The 19,920-nt window shown below is 35.4% G+C and overlaps 1 protein-coding gene across 2 annotated transcripts; it reads left to right on the top strand.

Annotated features, from left to right (window-relative positions):
* Positions 1–14,552: 14,552 nt before the first annotated feature.
* LOC107647434 (pentatricopeptide repeat-containing protein At5g39350-like) lies at positions 14,553–19,330 on the top strand. 2 transcript variants are annotated; one of them, XM_016351512.3, is made up of 3 exons: positions 14,553–14,851; positions 15,952–16,330; positions 16,769–19,330. In XM_016351512.3, the coding sequence occupies exon 3, from the start codon at positions 16,950–16,952 to the stop codon at positions 18,855–18,857; it is 1,908 nt and encodes a 635-aa protein (XP_016206998.2). In that variant the 5' UTR covers positions 14,553–14,851; positions 15,952–16,330; positions 16,769–16,949; the 3' UTR covers positions 18,858–19,330. The 2 variants fall into 2 exon arrangements, with proteins under 2 accessions (XP_016206998.2, XP_020973997.2); XM_021118338.2 differs by lacking the exon at positions 15,952–16,330 and having other exon boundaries at positions 14,608–14,851.
* The last annotated feature ends 590 nt before the right edge of the window (positions 19,331–19,920 follow it).

Below are 19,920 nucleotides of genomic sequence, written 5' to 3'. Positions count from 1 at the left end.
TTGCCCTAGTAAAGGTTGACCAAGTGGAGTTTAGATTCAACTTTTATTATAGTTGAGAGAGATAACTAAGTTGGACCTCTAATTTCCCTTATCTTGCCAAAAGTTATTTTACAGTTATTATTTATTTTTAATTGCCATCTACTTTACTTGTCATTTAAATTACTTGCTTCTCATCTTCTAAACCCCGATTACAACCTTTATAGCCAATAATAAGAACATACTTCCTCGCAGTTCCTTGAGAAGACGACCCGAGGTTTGAGTACTCGGTTAACAATTTTTAAGGGGTTTGTTACTTGTGACACCCAAAACATTTGTATGAAAGGACTTTTGAAGGTTTAGAAACTATACTTGCAACGAGGATTTATCCGCAAATTTCTAGACCACGCAAAATTCATCTCATCAGTCGTATCTATTTTTCGAATTAAGATCTTGATACAAACTCAATTCGACACCTTATCGATATATACCAAAAATGGAGTGAAACAGTAACTTTTCATAATTCATCTTTATATTCAATATATATTATACATTTTTAATTACTATATATGAGTTACATATTTTATGTCAAAAAGTAGAGACATTCCAATTAAACTATTTAGCTACATCCAAGAAAATATTTCGAAACACTACTACTTGCAGTTGTAATAATCATAAGTTCATCATGTAAGATCGTCTACAATGTTGTAAAATAAATAAGGAAGAAGTAATAAATAAAAGTATAAATAAAAAACACTATTATTAGTATTTATCAACACTATTATACTACCATAAAGATAATATATTAATATTATATTAGTAGTGTACGAAGAAAGAAAATAAAGAAGTGCTTTATATAAGAAAGAGAGAGAAAAGAAGTATTTACTTTTTATTAGTACTGTGTATAAAAGTCTCAGTCTTACTCTTCTATTTATACATATGCAATATTGCACTTTTTCATATGTTAGAAAACATGCACCGCTTATACTTTAATGTTTGTGCTTCCCAATAGTATTTGAATGGAAGAATATATTATACTTAGTAGGTATTGAATGGATATATGGACATCCATATCGTAACACTCCCCCTTGGATGTCCATTTAGGATTATTGCCTCATTAAAACCTTACTAAAGAAAAACCCAGTGGAAAAAACCTTAGTGAAGGAAAAAGAGTACAATATCCTTTGTGATAGGGACTGCCTTATTAAAAACCTTGTCAAGAAAAACCCAATGGAAAAAAAACCTTACCAAGGAAAAAAGAGTAAAATCACCCCCTCTTGTCGACATCATTTAATATCTCGAAATCGGCGCATCCCAATCTGATTTACCAATTTTTCAAAGGAGGATTTTAGGAGTGACTTTGTAAATAAATCTGCCAGATTGTCACTTGAGCGGATCTGTTGGACATCAATTGTCCCTTGATTTTGAAGATCATGAGTGAAGAAGAATTTGGGAGAAATATGCTTTGTTCTATCACCTTTGATATATTCGCCTTTAAGTTGAGTAATACATGCTGCATTATCTTCAAATAGGACAGTTGGAGCTATCTTCTGATAAATCAGTCCACATGATGACAGAATATATTGGATCAAACTCCTCAGCCAAAAACACTCGCGACTAGCTTCATGTATTGCTGGTATTTCAGGATGATTAGAGGAAGTTGCAGCAATAGTCTGTTTCGTGGACCTCCATGATATAGCTGTACCACCATATGTGAACAGGTATCCTGTTTGAGATCTCCCTTTATGTGGATCAGACAAGTATCCGGTATTTGCATAGCCAACTAGTTGTGACTTGGATCCATAGGGATAAAACAATCCCATATCAATCGTTCCATGAAGATATCGAAAGATTTGTTTGATTCCACTCCAATGTCTTCTGGTTGGAGAGGAACTATATCTTGCTAGTAAATTCACAGCAAATGATATATCGGTTCATGTATTATTAGTAAGATACATTAGTGTTCCAATGGCACTAAGATATGGAACTTCAGGACCAAGGATATCTTCATTTTCTTCTTTAGGACGGAATTGATCCTTTTTCACATCCAAAGATCTTACGATCATTGGGGTACTTAATGGATGTGACTTATCCATATAAAATCTCTTCAAGATCTTTTCTGTGTATGTTATTTGATGAATAAAGATCCCACTTTTATATGCTCGATCTGTAGGCCGAGACAAAACTTAGTCCTTCGAAGATCTTTCATCTCAAACTCTTCTTTTAGAGTTTTTATAATTGTTGGAATCTCTTCAGGAGTCCCAATGATATTTAAATCATTAACGTACACAGCAATTATAATGAATCCAGATGCAGATTTCTTTATGAAAACACATGGACAGATATCATCATTCTTGAATCCATTTTTGGCCAGATACTCAGTAAGACGATTATACCACATTCGTCCAGATTGCTTTAGACCATATAAAGATTTTTGCAATTTGACTGAGTATAACCCTTGTGAATATTCATTGGATGGTTTAGATATCTTTAGTCCTTCAGGGACTTTCATATAGATATCCCGATCTAATGAGTCGTATAAATAGGCTGTTACCACATCCATTAAATGCATATGCAGTTTATGATATGCAGATAAACTGACCAAATAACGCAATGTTATCGCATCCACTACAGGAAAATACGTTTCTTCATAATCTATACCGGGCCTTTGTGAAAAACCTTGTGCCACAAGTCGGGCTTTGTAGCGCACAAATTCATTTTTCTCATTTCGTTTTCTCACAAATACCCATCGGTATCCAACATGTTTTACATCTTCAGGTGTACGGACTACAGGTCCAAAGATTTCACGTTTTGCAAGTGAGTCTAATTCAGCCTTCATGGCTTCTTTCCATTTTGGCCAATCATTCCTTTGTCGACATTCTTCGACTGATCTTGGCTCAAGATCCTTACTTTCATGCATGATATTCAATGCCACATTATATGCAAATATTTCATTGACAATTGTCTTATTTCGGTCCCATTTCTCTCTTGTAAAGACATAATTTATCGAGATCTCGTCATTTTCACAATCTTCAGGTACCTGAACGTCTTCTGGCGTTAACATTATATCAGAATTTTAGACAACTGCAGGTGTCTCTACTATGTCTTTTTCAATAGGAATAGTATTTACCTCTTTTCGCTTTCGAGGATTTTTTATCTTTGGAACCGACAGGCCTGCCACGCTTCTGGCGTGAATTTGCTTCAGTGGCTACTTGTCCTACTGGGACATCAATTCGAATTGGGGCATTTTCCGCTGGTATATAAGATTTGGTTATCCTCTTTGTATCAGAAAATACATCAGGCAATTCATTTGCTATTCTTTGCAAATGTATAATCTTTTGAACTTCTAGTTCACATTACCCTGATCGAGGATCTAAATGCATCAACGATGATGCATTCCAATTAAGTTCCTTTTCAGGAAGCTTATTCTCTCCCCCTAATATTGGAAATTTTGATTCATCAAAATGATAATCCGCAAACCGGGCTTTAAATACATCTCCAGTTTGTATCTCAAGATACCTCACTACAGAGGGAGAATCATATCCAACATATATCCCCAATTTCCTTTGGGGCCCATTTTGGTGCGATTAGGTGGTGCAATGGGAACATATATCACACACCCAAATATTCTTAAATGGGAAACATTTGGCTGCTGGCCAAAAGCTAATTGCATAGGGGAGAATTGATGGTAACTCGTTGGCCTCAAACGAATAAGTGCTGCGGCATGTAAAATAGCATGCCCCCAAACCGACGTTGGAAGATTTGTTCTCATAAGTAAGGGTCTAGCAATTAATTGGAGGCGTTTAATAAGTGATTCTGCTAACCCATTTTATGTGTGAACATAAGCTATTGGATGTTCAACACTTATTCCATTAGCCATACAATAAGCATCAAAAGCTTGGGAAGTAAATTCACCAGCATTATCAAGACGAATTGCTTTGATTGGATTTTCTGGAAATTGTGCTTTTAATCGAATAATTTGAGCCCATAATCTCGCAAACGCCAGGTTGCGAGAAGATAATAAGCACACATGTGACCATCTCAAAGATGCATTTATTAGGACTATAAAATATCTAAAAGATCCACATGATGGATGAATAGGTCCACATATATCACCTTGAATCCTTTCTAGGAATTCAGGGGACTCAAATCCAATCTTTACTGGTGATGGCCTTAAAATTAACTTCCCTTGAGAACATGCAGCACAACAAAATTCACTAGTTTTAAGAATCTTCTGGTTCTTTAGTGAATGTCCATGGGATTTTTCAATAATTTTTCTCATCATGGTTGTTTCCGGATGACCCAATCTATCATACCAAGTTATGAATTCATTTGGGCTAGTAAACTTCTGGTTTATAATGGCATGTGATTCAATTGCACTAATCTTGTAATACAACCCAGATGAAAGTGAGGGTAATTTTTCTAATATAACTTTCTTATTTGAATCATGAGTTGTGATACATAAATACTCATGATTTTCCTCATTCATTGTTTCAACATGATATCCATTTCGGCGAATATCTTTGAAACTCAACAAGTTCCTCAGGGACTTGGTAGATAACAGTGCATTATTTATTATAAATTTTGTTCCTCCAGGAAACAAAATTATAGCTCTTCCGGAGCCTTCTATCACATTGCTTGAGCCAATAATAGTATTAACATATTCCTCTTTTGGCACAAGATAGGTAAAATATATATCACTTTTGAGAATAGTGTGTGAACTTGCACTATCCGCAAGGCATACATCTTCATTATATATCCTTGCCATTTTCTTCAAAGACAAATAATAAAAATAAGTAGTATGCACAGTTAAATTGAATACTTGATCGGAATTATTTTCCTAAGAAATACTGTTCAAAATAATGTTATATACTAAAATTTTATTTTAAAATTTGACACATTTAATAATTTTAAAATTCATAAACATTAATATTTCATTATTTATATACATCACATTTGAAACTTAAATACATAGAAAATAAAACTTAACAATAAGTTCTTTACATTATTTATTTACATAGATACTTCACAATCCCACATATTAAACTATTCCATCATTGATCAAATGACCAATATTTCCTTCAGGGTCCTCAAAGAAATCAGATACATCATAATGAGTGGTGAAATTTTCAGTATCATTTGAAACAAAATTAGTTTCCTTTTCTTTGTCATCCTTTTTCAAAGATGCTTGGTAAAGATCGACTAGGTGCCTTGGGGTACGACAGGTACGTGACCAATGGCCCTTTCCACCACAACGGAAACACTTATCCTCTGTTGATTTACTCTGCCCGATATTTCTTTCTTTATCCCACTTCTGGTGAGATCCTCTCTTTTGAATATAATTCCTTTTCCTTCCATAATTTTTCTTGTTATTAAAACCTTGCCATTTACCTCTTCTGGGGTAATTTGCCACATTTACTTCAGGAAATGGGACGGCGCCAGCTGGGCGCGCTTCATGATTTTTCAAGAGCAACTCATTGTTGTGTTCAGCAACAAGAAGGCAAGAAATTAACTCAGAATATTTTTTAAATCCTTTTTCTCGATACTGCTGTTACAGGAGCACATTCGAGGTATGGAAGGTTGAGAAAATTTTCTCCAACATATCATGGTCAGTTATCTTTTTTCCACATAATTTCATTCGTGAGGTGATTCGAAATATTGCAAAATTATATTCATTTATAGATTTAAAATCTTGTAAATGTAAGTGCGTCCATTCATATCGAGCTTGAGGAAGTATCACCGTTTTTTTATGATTATACCTTTCTTCAAGGTCTTTCCAAAGATCTACAAGATCTTTTAATGTGAGAGGCATTTTTCAATCCTTCGTCAAGATGACGACGAAGAAAAATCATGACTTTGGGGTGTTCTAACTAAAAGGCTATACTCTAATAAAGCTGGATCACGGAATGTTATCAACTGCTTGAGATGTATTTATGTGTGGTTGTTTATAACTGTTTTATCTATTATTATTTGTGAATTGCTTATGAATGATTCTATTTATTAATCCAAACGTTTAAAAAAAAAAAGTACCTCGCAAACTAATTACGCTTTTAACAATGACTCAGGCTCATATAATAAATAATAGATAATAATTAGGAAGGCAAGTTGGTAGCGCTCAGTTTCTAGTATGATCATGACGTACCAGAAATTGGGTCGTTACAATTTGCTTTATCCTTTTGGGATGCATTATTTTCAGCCTTAATGGTATCTCCAAGATCCATTGAATCAAGATGAATTTCAACATCTAGTATCCATGATAAATAATTGTTTCCAGATATATCAAGAGCATTGAATTCAAGATGAGAGAGTTTCGACATAATGAAAATTTGTTACCTGAGTCTTCCTAAAAATTTGATCAGAGTCTCGTGCTGATAACGTGTTGTAAAATAAATAAGGAAGAAGTAATAAATAAAAGTATAAATAGAAAACACTATTATTAGTATTTATAACACTATTATACTACTATAAAAATAATATATTAATATTATATTAATAGTGTACGAAGAAAGAAAATAAAGAAGTGCTTTATATAAGAAAAAAAGAGAGGAGAAGTATTTGCTTTTTATTAGTACTGTGTATAAAAGCCTCAACCTTATTCTTCTATTTATACATATGTAATATTACACTTTTTTATATGTTAGAAAACATGCACCGTTTATACTTTAATGTTTATGCTTTCAATAGTATTTGAATGGAAGAATATATTATGCTGAGTAGACATTGAATGGATATATGGACATCCATATCGTAACATACAATACATTTTAATTAATTAACAGCTAAGTTATCCCACCCAAGCCTAGATAATTTTGGATGTATTTCAATGTTTATCCAATCTGAAATCGTTAATTACTCCATACATCAGAAAAGGAAATCAGATGAACCACTTTAACTCCGAAGTAATAATTAGCTTAACTTTGAGACTTTATTCGTGAATATTTGAACCTCTTGGTTCAGAATTTCAGATAAAATATACCTAACATTAACTTCCTCAATTAAAGCTAGCTGCATGCCATTCTAGCCCTTTCAAATCAAAAGTAGGAAAAGTAGAAAACTGTAAAGTAAGATTCCCTATTAATAAAAGTTGATAAAAAAAGGCACATATTAGTAATCATAGATTTAAAGAGTGGGCTCAGTAAACCAGAATAAAATTGGCAAATACACTAATTGATTTTTGGTTTTGATTGGAACTCACTGCCTTCTATCTTTAAAATGAGTTTTTGAGTAGGCACGTGATTTAGTGCTCTAAAAATAAATGAAATTTTAAAATTTTGTGAATAAAAAAAAAAGTTAAAATTTGCATTTGAAAATTTGAAAGCTCTTAAATACGAAGAAAAAAATTTTATTGGTTTTCGTTTTATTTTAGCCTAAATCCAGTAATGTTTTAGTATTGGATCATCAAAACTCATTTTATTTTATTTTATTTTATTTTTTGTGTCGCAAGCCCATTTTAAGTTGGAATTAAATTTTTTTATTAAAATTGTAGTGGGTTAAAATTAAAAATTGTAGCAACAGCAATAAATAAAAAAATCACTGACCAAAAAAAAATGAAAAAAATATAATTTTATGATTTTTTATTTAAATTTGTTTGAATTAAGAACTTTTGTTTTATTATTTTTGTTTTGGGCTATTTTATTTTGAAATTGATATTAAACTATTATAATAGAGTAAAATATCATTTTTGTCCTCAACGTTTGGAGTAAATCCTATTTGTGTCCCTAACATTTAAATCGTTATATTTGTATCCATAATGTTTGTAAAAGTGATTCAATGTTATCTTGTCGGTAATTACACATCATGAGCTTTAGTTTGAGTTTTGAAAATCTCTTCTTGAAGTTAGAATACAAATGTATGAAACAGAACCGATGATCCACTTCGAAAAATAGCTCATCAAAAATTGAAACTAATCCCTGCAATATTTACATAATTCACTTTTTCTTGAGACATAATTGAACCTAAACACAAATAGTGGGTACAATATTAAAATCGAACACATCCAATTGAGACCTAATTGAGAATGAATACATCCAAGTGAGAATAATTGAAAAATACAATATGATTTGTTAGTACAATTGACGACAAGATAACATTGAATCACTTTTATAAACGTTAGGGATACAAATAGGATGATTTAAATGTTAGGGACACAAATAGGACTTATCTCAAACGTTGGGGACAAAAATAATACTTTAAGAGAATAAAATATATAATTATATAAATAGGATCACTAAATATATAAAATAAAATAGAAGAGAATAAAATAAAATATACAAATTCATGAAGAGAATAAAAAAATAGATTAATACCTAAACTATAATTGTTTGAATTACAATTTGCAATTGAAAATATCAAAAAGAGAAACAATGAAATCGAAAGATACATAGAGTCATAGAGAGCTATATAAAACAAAATAGAGAATTTAAAATTTATCTTTAGATGAAGAGAAGATGACCACTAGATAAGGAATAGAAAAAGAAGGTTGAAAATATGAAACTAAGAAGAGGGTTTAAGAGAATAAATGAGTGACGGTTGGGATTTGAGATTGAAAGAAGACTAAATCTGATTACATTAACTAATAGTCAAAATAATAATTAGGTTAATTAATAGTCAAAATGATAAAAAGATAAATGAGTTTGGAGATTATAATAATTGAGATTAATTTGTTTGTAGTGGGATCATTTAAAATTTAAAAAGGGAGCATATTATATATCTATAATTTTTTTTTTGTTTAAAAAAATGAAATGAGAGTGGGGGCAAGTGCCCCCTATTGCTAACCGTAGGTCCGTGCTTGCTCGCAGACAAGGTTGACTACATACTCGTGGAGAGAATGAGGGTAACCTGTCGAATGATAACCATGTTGAGTTTATGGCGGCGATGACTAACCTAGCTAACACTATGCAAGCAAACACTGCTGCGACTGCTCAGGCTATGGAGAGGATGGGACATGGGAATGGTAACGGCAATGGAAATGGAGAAGGTGCGGGAAACGGCTTGGGTGGTGGTGTTCCAATGACGTTAGCGACCTTTCTGAAGGTTAACCCACCAAGTTTTAAAGGATTAACGGACCCTACTGAAACAGATAACTGACTTCAAGCCATGGAGTGTGCGTTGCAAGCTCAACATGTTTCGGAGAATCAATTTGTGGAGTTTGCAGCCTATCAGTTGTTGGGTGAGGCACAACACTGGTGGCAAAGGGAGTGCCGACTGATGCAACTATAGAATGGGGACATTCCATGGAAACTGTTTCAGACTCTATTCTATAAGAAGTACTTTCCGGAGTCGATGAGGGAAGCAAGGAAATTGGTACTCATGCAGTTGAAGCAAGAGTCTATGACCGTGGCACAGTACACCAGCAAGTTCGAAGAACTTTATAGATTTTCAAGGGTTTATCAGGGAGCTCCCGAGTCCTACGAAGGATGGAAATGCATCAAGTATCAAGGAGGACTCAAGGATGACATCATGACCGTTGTGGCTCTAGTGGAAATTAGAAGATTCTCAGAGTTAGTGAACAAAGCAAGAGTTGTGGAAGAAGTGCCAGGAAGGTGGCTTTGGCGAGGGATACTCAGGGAGGTAACAACAACCGACACTGTGGAGAATTCTTCCAATCAAGGGGACAAAACTTCAAGAGAAATGGACACACTTCTTCGCATGTTCAAGGTCAAGGGGAATTCGGGAGGAACAGTAATACTCATTTTCACCCGGCAAGGGGAAGTGGTCGATGCTACACTTGTGGAATGCCAGGGTACCTTGCTAAGGATTACTGTCATGGGAGAAACCAAGATGCGGGTAGAAATCAGCAACCAGGCCAAGTTTTCGCTTTGGATGCGAGTGAGCCGAAGGAGTCGGATCCTTTGATGAGAGGTAAGAGTGTAAAGTTGTTAGATATGTTGCTAGGACGAAGTTTAGCTTAGTTTTATCTTAAGGAACGTTGCCGTTAGAGCTGATGGAACTTAGAATTTTGTTGGAGGAACAAATGGAAAAGGAAAAATTCTAGTGGATGTAGCTGAGTAATTCGGATTCTTAATGACCAATAATCAGAGTGGCGCAGCGAAAAGTGTGGGAAAAAAACATCGACACGGTAGGACTATGATGGATAAAGTCGTATGGAGTGGAACCAATACGGAGTGGACGAGAGCACGTAGGAGCTCAAACCTGAGATAGCGTCGGTATATGAACGACTCAAATTTTGGGGACAAAATTTCTAATTAGGAGAGGAGAATGTAAGAACCAGATTTTAGAATAAAATAATAAATTATTTGTCCAAAGTAGGTTCAAAATTTAGGAGTCTTAATTTTAAAATTGAGGTGAAATTTGAATTCAGTAGAATTTTTTGAGTTGGAAATGTAATTTTCTGTGAAAATTTGCGTAAAAACGCGTACTGGTAATTTAGCCGACAGTACTAACTTAAGTATGTCCGGTACTGGGTAAGAATAATAAAATCAGTAGAAAAACTTAGGAAAATAGTTAAAGTTGAAAGCTAGGCGCTAATTCTAAAGTTTTTGACCCAAAGTGGGCCAAACGGGCTAAAAAGTTAATGGGTTAGACTAGACCCAAATTGGGTCCAAACTCAACATATATAAGCCTCTTTAGTGAGCTTTTAGCTCATTCATTTGTCCTAAACACAAACACACACAATTGCCAAGTGAGAGGAGAGGAAGAACACAAGCACTATTCACTCATCACCTTCTTTCACTCATAATTTGAGCTACGGTGCTCCAATTCGCGAACAGTTTACGGTCACATAAAGCTCTCGCCGAACCCATCAATCCTAGATAAGTATTGTAGGTAAGAACTCAAAATTTTTACTCCATTCATCAGCCCTAATAATTTTGAAAAAAATAGGTTATAATTTTGAGTAGATTTTTGTATTTTGGTTGTTTAGGTGCCACCCATTAGTGGAAATTTGTTGGGTTTCATCCCACTCTACTGTGGGTAAGGTAAGCTTACTCTCTACCATTGTAAAATTGTGTAGTTGAAAACCTTAGGTATTGATTTTTATGAATTAATTGTGTATAGCTTGATAATTGTGATATATATTGGGAGCAAGTGGAGTTAAGTTGGTGGCTTGATTGAGCTTGGTTGTGACCAATTGATGATTTTGATGCATATTGATAATCGGTCAAGATATGGTTTTCGGTTCCTCTATGTAATATGTAATATTCTGGACACTTAAGCTAGTTGACCCTAAGATAAGATTGAATGATGTTGGTGTATGATTAATTATATGTGAATATATGTTTGATGAGTATTGGTGTTATTTATGATTATGATGATTGATGAAGGATATTAATGAATTATGATGTTGTTGTTGGTGAATGGTGTTGCTTATTGAGATTAAGATTGAATAATGATTATTATGAGGATTTATGGTGAGATATGATGAATATTTATGATGAGTAAAATTGTGCAAATTGTTGATGATGGAGATCTTGAGTTGGGAATTGTTGATTTTTGTTGAATTGTGGTGGAAAGATTGAGTGAAATAGAGGTTGGGTGGATTAAAATGCAATGGAGTAAAGTGTAGTGTGTGGTAGTGTTTTGTGATAAATTGAGTAGGTCTTGGTTTGGTTTGGTTTAGGAATTCAGAAACTAGAGAACTTGATGTTTTTGTGTAAAATCTTGTTTTTAACAAACTTTGGAGGGTCATAACTTGAGTCTCAATTTTTTGAAATTGATTGAATTTTAATTTAAATTGAAGATGGTTTAAAGAAATTTAAAATGGTATAAAGTTTGAGGAAAATAGAATTTTGTAAAGGAAGTTATGAGCGTTTAAAGTATGGTGTTTACAACTAAAATTCTGCAACATTAAAATTTTTTTGAGTCTAATGCAACATGCATACGCGAACCTGTGCACGCGGCGCGGACATTCTCCACTGCCTGGGGGTCTCGCATACGCGGACATTGTGTTGCATACGCGAGCATGTGAATTTTGGCTATATGTACCCGAGTTTTAACATGTGATGCGGGGATTCCTCTCGGGTTAAGAATCTCGGGTACGCGACCCTCATTTTTTTCAACGCATATATACGCATGGCAGGGGTGTGCGTACGCACAGCTCCTGTTTTGCTGAAAATTTTTTTTCACTTTTCAAGGGTTCTCTAACTTTTCAAACTTCTTTATCTACTATTTAAGATTATTAATTAGTAATTAGGCCCTAAGAATAATAGAGAATGAGTTAGTGAGATAAATTGGTAAATTTCTGGATGAGTTTAAAAGACGGAGACTTAAGTTTCTGAAGTTGTGGGTGAGCGGGTAGAGTACTATATTGGAGATGACTAAGAGAACTTAAGAGGTGATGATAGTTGATGATAAATTTGAGAAAATGAAAACTGATGATGGTTATGATGAGTTGAGAACCCAGAAAGAAATGATACACTTTTTGAATGTTGAGAGTGTGACAGGCATTATATCCTTGGATTAAGTACGATAGTGTGCAGGAAACTATATCCCTGGGTTAGTTGAATTATGATTGATAACATTTTCTGTTGCAAGAGTGTGCCAAACACTATACCTTGGGTTAAACATGAAAGTGTGCCAGACACTATATCCTTGAGCTAAGTATGAGAGTGTGCAGGGCACTATATCCCTGGTATGGCAGAAAAGCTACATCCGAAAGAATGTGTTGGGTTGAAATTTATGGACTGACAAGTAATATTACGAACCAATAGGACATGCATTCATCATATATATCTTCTATCTATTTGTATGTTTTGTTTAATTTCTATTGTGCCTAAATGTATCATATGCCTACTTGTTAATTTTCTCCATGCTGCATATGTACTTTATTTGTACTTTACTTGTTTGCATTACTTATGTTTTCTACTAGATTTAAGGAGGCTCGGTAGGCGGTGACGATGAGATCGTGTGGAGGGTAGGTTAGCGAAGGCTGTGGGATACAGCGGTGTGATTGGTACTAGTTAGAAATCCCCTAAATTTAGATAACCCTGTTATGGTTTATAGTTGAAGTTATATATTTTGTTAAGCTTGTGTATCGATGTGAAGTTCTAGGATTGCCTTTGGCTTCCCGGAACCTTACATCTTATATATTGGGAAATGTTACCATACTGAGAACCTCCGGTTCACATATCATATGTTGTTGTTATTTTTCAGATGCAGGTCGTAACCCACCTCGGTGAGCTGTGGGATGGTGACAGACCAGAGGATCTTTTGCTACCTCTTTGTCTTTTGGATATTATGTTGTAGTTCTCTCACTTTTGTACTTTGCACTTTGTTGCCTTAGAGACCTACTTTGAGAGATAAGTTGTATATGTTGTTTAACTCAAAAACTCTGTTATGTCTGTATATGACTAGTCGGCCTAAACTTTGCGGGCTGCGGCTAGTACTCTATGACATACATACATACATACATACATACATACATACATACATACATACATACATACATATATATATATATATATATATATATATATATTTTGATTATTATTATTTTACGTCTCATGTTGTATCTTGTGGCTTTGCGCTTTTTAGTTATCGTGTGTGAACGCTTCGCGCTTTGTAAATCCGCTTTATGCGATTTTGAGCTTTTATTCCTTCCTCGAGCTTCTAGTATTACTATTTCCTTCTATATTTATTACTACATGAGTTTTAGAACTGTCGTGACGCTTCGTCATTCTTCGCTTTACGGCTAGAGGTAAGGCTTAGGGTAATGAGTTGTTACACTGGGCATAGTGGATCGGTGTCGCCTCGAGCGTCACAACTTCAGGATTCGAAAGAGACAGCCCACCATCAACAACCACGTCACAGACCACAACATACAACTCCATTATATGTTGCGGCATTAGCCGTGTATGTACGTCGAATATTACCCTGACATGCTGATCCCCATCAATCCAAAATAATTGGTTGGTAAATCCACCGTTCGAAAAGTGTGTTCAGAAATCTATATGCAACCCACCCAACCTCCTTCGTTCCTACTCCCCCATTTTGCTTAGCATGACTGTCTTTAGCGCATCCAGGCTATCAACCCGATAAGTGCACAACATGACAGTCTTGTCAGACTCGAAAATCACTCCTTCATCACCGTGTCTGACTATCCCATTGGGATAAACCACAACAAAAAAGAATTGATTATTCTCCATCAGAATAAAACGGAAAGAGAAAGAAAAGATTGGTTTGTGAATTGTGTGAGGGGAGGTATTGGGATGGGCTCTATAAATAGACTTATTCTACAACATATCTTGGTGCATAGACATCTACACCATAATACGCATATCCTGAGTGTTAAAACCCTAATTATATACTTAACTACATCTCGAATGCTGAGGGGGCATTAGGAAGCTGGGTTTATCTCGGATGCTGAGATCTCATCACAAAATGCGCGTATCTCGGATGCTCAGTATCAAATATCAACGCATGTTCATATCCCGGGTGCACCCTAAATGTGACTCACGGTCACTCTATCACAGAACGGGGTCTATGTATCCGAAATACGCCCATTTTTAAAAAATCCTCTCAACGTCCGAGATGTGACCAAAGATGCATTTTTGTAATTACCTCACCGTTATTCATTTTTATAAATACTATATTTATTTAATTTAAATAAAAAAATCCTCATGAGTGACATGTTGTTTTGGACTTATTTCTCTTCGGGCCCAAAAGCCCGTGCCTACCTTAATGAAGCCCAAATGGCTAAACCCTAGAGCCCAACATCCAACCGCGGCTGCTACCTATGCTCCTTCCCGTCGCGTTTGCCGTCTGGTGGTGCTCCGCCATTCGCCTCTTCTCCTACTCCGTCTTTCACCGTCGTTCTGCTTTTCCCGTATCTCCTCCATTAGTCGTCGGTGGTGCTTCGTCTTCGCCTCTACTTCTTCTCCGCCGTGCCTTCTCCTTCCTTTCTCCCCTTCAGATTCAGGTACATCTTCATTCTCCATCTCCATCACATCTATTTCAAAATTAGAAATAGAATTTCTTTAATTGTTAGTGTGTTACCTGTTAGTTTGTTATTCTGTTAGTGTTAGAAATTTGATCATTGATACTCTGTTATTTTATTATGGCAGTTACTTATTCTGTTGATTAGGGAGGGTTGTGGCTGTTCAATGATTCTGATTTAGTTGGAGTGTTATACATTTTTTTCAGGAATCAAGCTGTCTGAGAATGTTGATTAGGAATCATGCTTTGTTTGTATGCTTGTGTGTGTTAAATTGTTATATTAGAATCAGAACATAGAGTGCTTAAGCATGAATTGTTATTGCATAATTGTGAAGGATCTTCATGCACTATAGCACTAGAAAACTTCTATTTTTGATTTATCATGTGCTTTATGGTGGAATTATGAACTTAGAATGCTCATATTTGAGCAAATTTTCTGTAAGATATATATTTTTTGTATTATGATTGTTTTGTTTATATGGAACAAAAAAAATCGTAGTAGGTAAACTCTTACGAGTTAAGTCTAGGTAAGCTGCATGGTGTCTTGCTCTTCCGTTGTGTCTCAACTATGCAGTCTCGGGTCTGCTCTGCTGTCATGTCTCCGGCATGGTGTCTCATCACTGTTCCGCCTTTGTCGTGAGTTTGAGTTTGTTTTCTTGCTTTCTTTTGCCATTGTGCTGCCATTGAAGAGAATTGCCCAAATTAGGCATTGATTTTTGAATTTGTTTTCATGCTTCGTGATTGTTCTGCCATTGTTGTTTGTTATGCTCTTTGTGTAACTTCAGTGTGTTGTTAACTTGTTTTAAGCTAGATGATTAGGGATACAATTTATTTAGTTACAATAAATAGTTGAAAACCAACTTTGCCTGCAGAAGGTATTTAGTTCAAAGCATGCATGTAACATGTATTTGTTATGATAACTATAATTTGTAAAATCATGATAATATTAACATAACAACCTCATACAAAGCTTTTTTTTTTCAGGCATTTCCATCTTCCAAATTCTGAATGGAAATGGTTGATTATCTAAACAAAAGGTTAAAGAGAATGAATCTAACCATTATATCTCTTTTGTTTGAACAGCTGCATAACAGCATAACTACGATAACTGCTTCGGTACTGATTTCTCTAAAATATGACATGATCCAATCAACAAATTCTCCAAACAGGGTGCATTAATAGAACATTTAAGTAGTGTAATCATCAAAATGCAAACTTTGTAGAATTTTCGGAAGTAGTTTTCTATTGTTGCAACTTCTCAAACACGGTCAACACAGACCTTGAAGTTCTATCCAAGCTTGCTAGCACTACAACAATAAGTGCACCATGGTTGAGAGCTATATTAAAAGAATAGAATCGATATATTTCAAAGTAAGAAGCTTAGTATGCAAGACTTAAATGGAATGGATCTAGCCTAGTCAAATGGTATGCACTATGCACCCATTTCTCCTTCGCAACTGAGGTATGTTGTTCTGCTGTAGAATCCTCGAGTATCAATTAGTTTATACTTTATATAGAAATCTGATTTTACTTGGTGTATGTATGCTGCACAAACAATTTGTATTAATTTTTTTATTCAATTTTCTGCACTCCAAATAGCCATGATGTTTTAAGATTTTCCGTACTCTTTTAAGAAAGGCAATCTCACAACATGCAGCACTCTATTGAACAATGCATAGCCAATTAGATAGTTGGTAAAAGCAGGAAAATTTACATCCATTGGCTAAGACTACATAACATGCAAGAACATCCAAACGACTCAGGCAAAAAATGAAATGAATGGCAACATAGACATGCATATAGCTCCACAGGATAACAAAAAGTACACTCTTCATTGATGGTGTAGTCATATTCCTTGTGGCCAAGGAATCATAACATTCTTCTTTCTCTTGTGTTGCAGAGGAGAACGCCTATGAATTGAAGCCATTTGGAAGATAAAAAGGGGGTCAAATGTCAGCCAATGAAATTGGCCAAGTGTTCACTCCTGTTCTGTTTGTGTTAGACCTTAGGCGTGTTAGGAAGAGAAATAGAAGATTCAAATGAGAATTTAGAACCTATTTCAACAGCAACGCTCCATATTAATGAGGGTATGGCCACTACGCTCACAAAGAGCATTTTCATTCTTACCATCTCCACCAACACAAACCTCAATCACATTACAAGCATGCTCATCTTCCAAATCTCTCACCAAAGCAAAACAGATTCACCAGCAAATCATCATCAATGGCACACACCGCAACCCTTTCTTTGCGACGAAACTAATCCAGCTTTACATTGATTGCGATGACATATCTTCTGCATTGTTCTTGCTCCATCACCTGCACCCACCTAATGTGTTCGCCTTCACCTCCATCTTGCGGTTCTACTCCAGACATGGGCAAATGCGCCAATGCATAAGAACCTATGTTGATTTGAGGGTAATGGGTGTTGTCCCAGATGGTTACGTGTTTCCCAAGGTTTTAAAGGCATGTGCTCAATCTCGGTGGTTTGAAACCGGTGTTGCAGTGCACAAGGATGTCATCATTTTCGGGTCAGAGTCCAACTTGCAAGCTCGCAATGCTGTGCTGGATATGTACTCAAAATGCGCAGACGTTCAGAGTGCTCAAAAGGTGTTCAATGAAATGTCTGAACGAGATGTTTTTTCATGGAATTCAATGATGTCTGGGTATGTGTCTAATGGGTTGTTCGAGGAGGCTGTGCGACTGTTGGGATTGATGAGAGCAAGTGGGGATTGCGAACCGGATGTTGTGACATGGAACACTATGATGGATGCTTATTGTAAGATGGGGCTTTGCAGTGAGGCCTTAAGGGTCTTTCATCAAATTAAGGATCCTAATGTTATTTCATGGACAACATTAATTTCAGGTTATGCTGGTGTTGGGAGACATGATCTTGCATTGGGAACTTTTAGGGATATGGTTAATTTTGGGATGGTTTTGCCTGATGTGGATTCTCTTTCTGGTATCCTTGTATCATGCAGGTTTTTGGGGTCCTTAACTAGTGGGAATGAAGTGCACTGTTATGGTGTCAAAGTCATTTCCGGGGATGCGTTTTACAAGTCTGCTGGTGCTGCTTTATTGACTTTATATGCCAATTGTGGAAGGCTAAATGATGCTGAAAATGTATTTGATAGAATGGACAAATCTGATGTTGTTACTTGGAATGCCATGATTTATGGGCTCATTGATATGGGGCTAGCAAACGAGGCAGTTCAATGTTTCAAGGAAATGCAAGCAAGCAATGTAAAAGTTGATCAGACAACTGTATCTACTCTATTGCTTGCGTGTGACTTGAGACGTGGAAAAGAGATGCACGCATATGTCTTAAAACACCGTTACAATTGGGTAATTCCTGTTTGTAATGCACTAATTCATACATACTCGAAATGTGGATGCATTGCATATGCATATTCTGTGTTTTCCACCATGGCTGTGAGGGACTTGGTTTCATGGAACACAATTATCAGCGGATTTGGAATGCATGGCCTTGGCCAAACTGTTCTAAAGCTTTTGCAAGAAATGAGGGATGCAGGCATTAGCCCGGATTCGGTAACATTTTCATCTGCCCTCTCGGCTTGCAGTCATTCAGGACTTGTGAATGAAGGGATTGAACTCTTCTACAGAATGATAGAGGAATTCAGCTTAAACCCAGCAAAGGAACACTTCTCTTGTGTTGTTGACATGCTAGCTCGCGCTGGCAGGCTTGAAGATGCTTTTCATTTCATTAACAAGATGCCACTGGAACCAGATAAACATGTTTGGGGAGCTTTACTTGCAGCATGCCAAGAGCACCAAAATGTTAGCGTTGGCAAACTGGCTGCTGAAAAATTGATTGATTTAGAACCTCAAGAAGCTGGTCATTATGTGACATTGTCCAATATATATTCAAAAGCTGGAAGATGGAATGATGCTGCAAGAATAAGGAGGATGATGGAATGCCGAGGATCGTTGAAGCTATCAGGACATAGTTTAGTTGGCACTCAAAGTTAGTGATGAAGACGACTCAATCAAATAAAAATTTTGATCTTTCATCAGAAAAGCATTACAAAGCATTACAACGTAGTTTTCAGTTGTTCGCTAAGAAAATGTTGTAAGGAGCATTTAGGTGTTGGATGATGAAAATTACACCCCTAATTTTTTCATTGCCACTTTGGAGTAAAACAACACAGAATTGGATAAGTGCAGGATCTATAACATTGTGGAGGTCCAGACAGCTTGATCGATGGTAGCTGAGTTGCGTTTAAATTGATCAAATAATTATTTACGCTGACAAATGCTGTTGATATCTCATGCCTTTTGTATGTATCATTCTTGTAGTAGGAATTTTGGAATACCTGTATAACAACCCCTTTTTGAGTTATAGAAATCACCAGCTGTTAGGAGCTTATGGACCTGCATTCAAATAAATTGTAGCTTCTTATTTTCTTTTATTGTAATAGAAAGTTTAGCCTATGGCCGCTAAAGCTTTACTTCTGCTTCTAAACACACAGCTCTTAATTTATTTGTGTATAAATGTTTTTTGAATCCCATTTTCTTGTTTACATCCAACTTTTTTTATTCCTCCTTCAGTTTTTTTTTTCAGTTATTTATTTTCACTTCAGACATTTCTCTTTATTGGCTGTCTACACCAAAATGGGATTCAAATATTATCTAATCTTCCTAACATATCTTAGGTCTCATGTTGCTGCACCCCTGATTAACACTTTAGTGATTATTATTATTTATTAGTTTGGTACTATCAGTTTGTTATTGTGATGATCATTACCAAACCAATTGAATGCCAGTAATGGTGTTAAAATGTATATGATATATCCATTAATTTGAATTTCATTCATGCTGATATATGAAATTGTTATTCAATTACATTGCCTATATATTCACATTATGTGCGCATTCCTTTCTCAACATAATCACTACCGCTACTTTGTGGTTTTCTCTTTCTCCATTTCTCCCTTTGAAATTGATATGTCTATTTTGTCCTACACTCTTATCCTGTTGATTGATATATCTGTTCTGATTTATTCTACCTCTTTGTTGAAATGGCTCCCAAGTT

Source organism: Arachis ipaensis, chromosome B1 (genome assembly GCF_059453495.1).
Source record: "Arachis ipaensis isolate K30076 ecotype BB chromosome B1, ASM5945349v1, whole genome shotgun sequence".
NCBI classification, from domain to species: Eukaryota; Viridiplantae; Streptophyta; class Magnoliopsida; order Fabales; family Fabaceae; genus Arachis; species Arachis ipaensis.
Note: the sequence above shows the minus strand (reverse complement) of the source record. Positions and strands in the feature narration are given on the sequence as shown.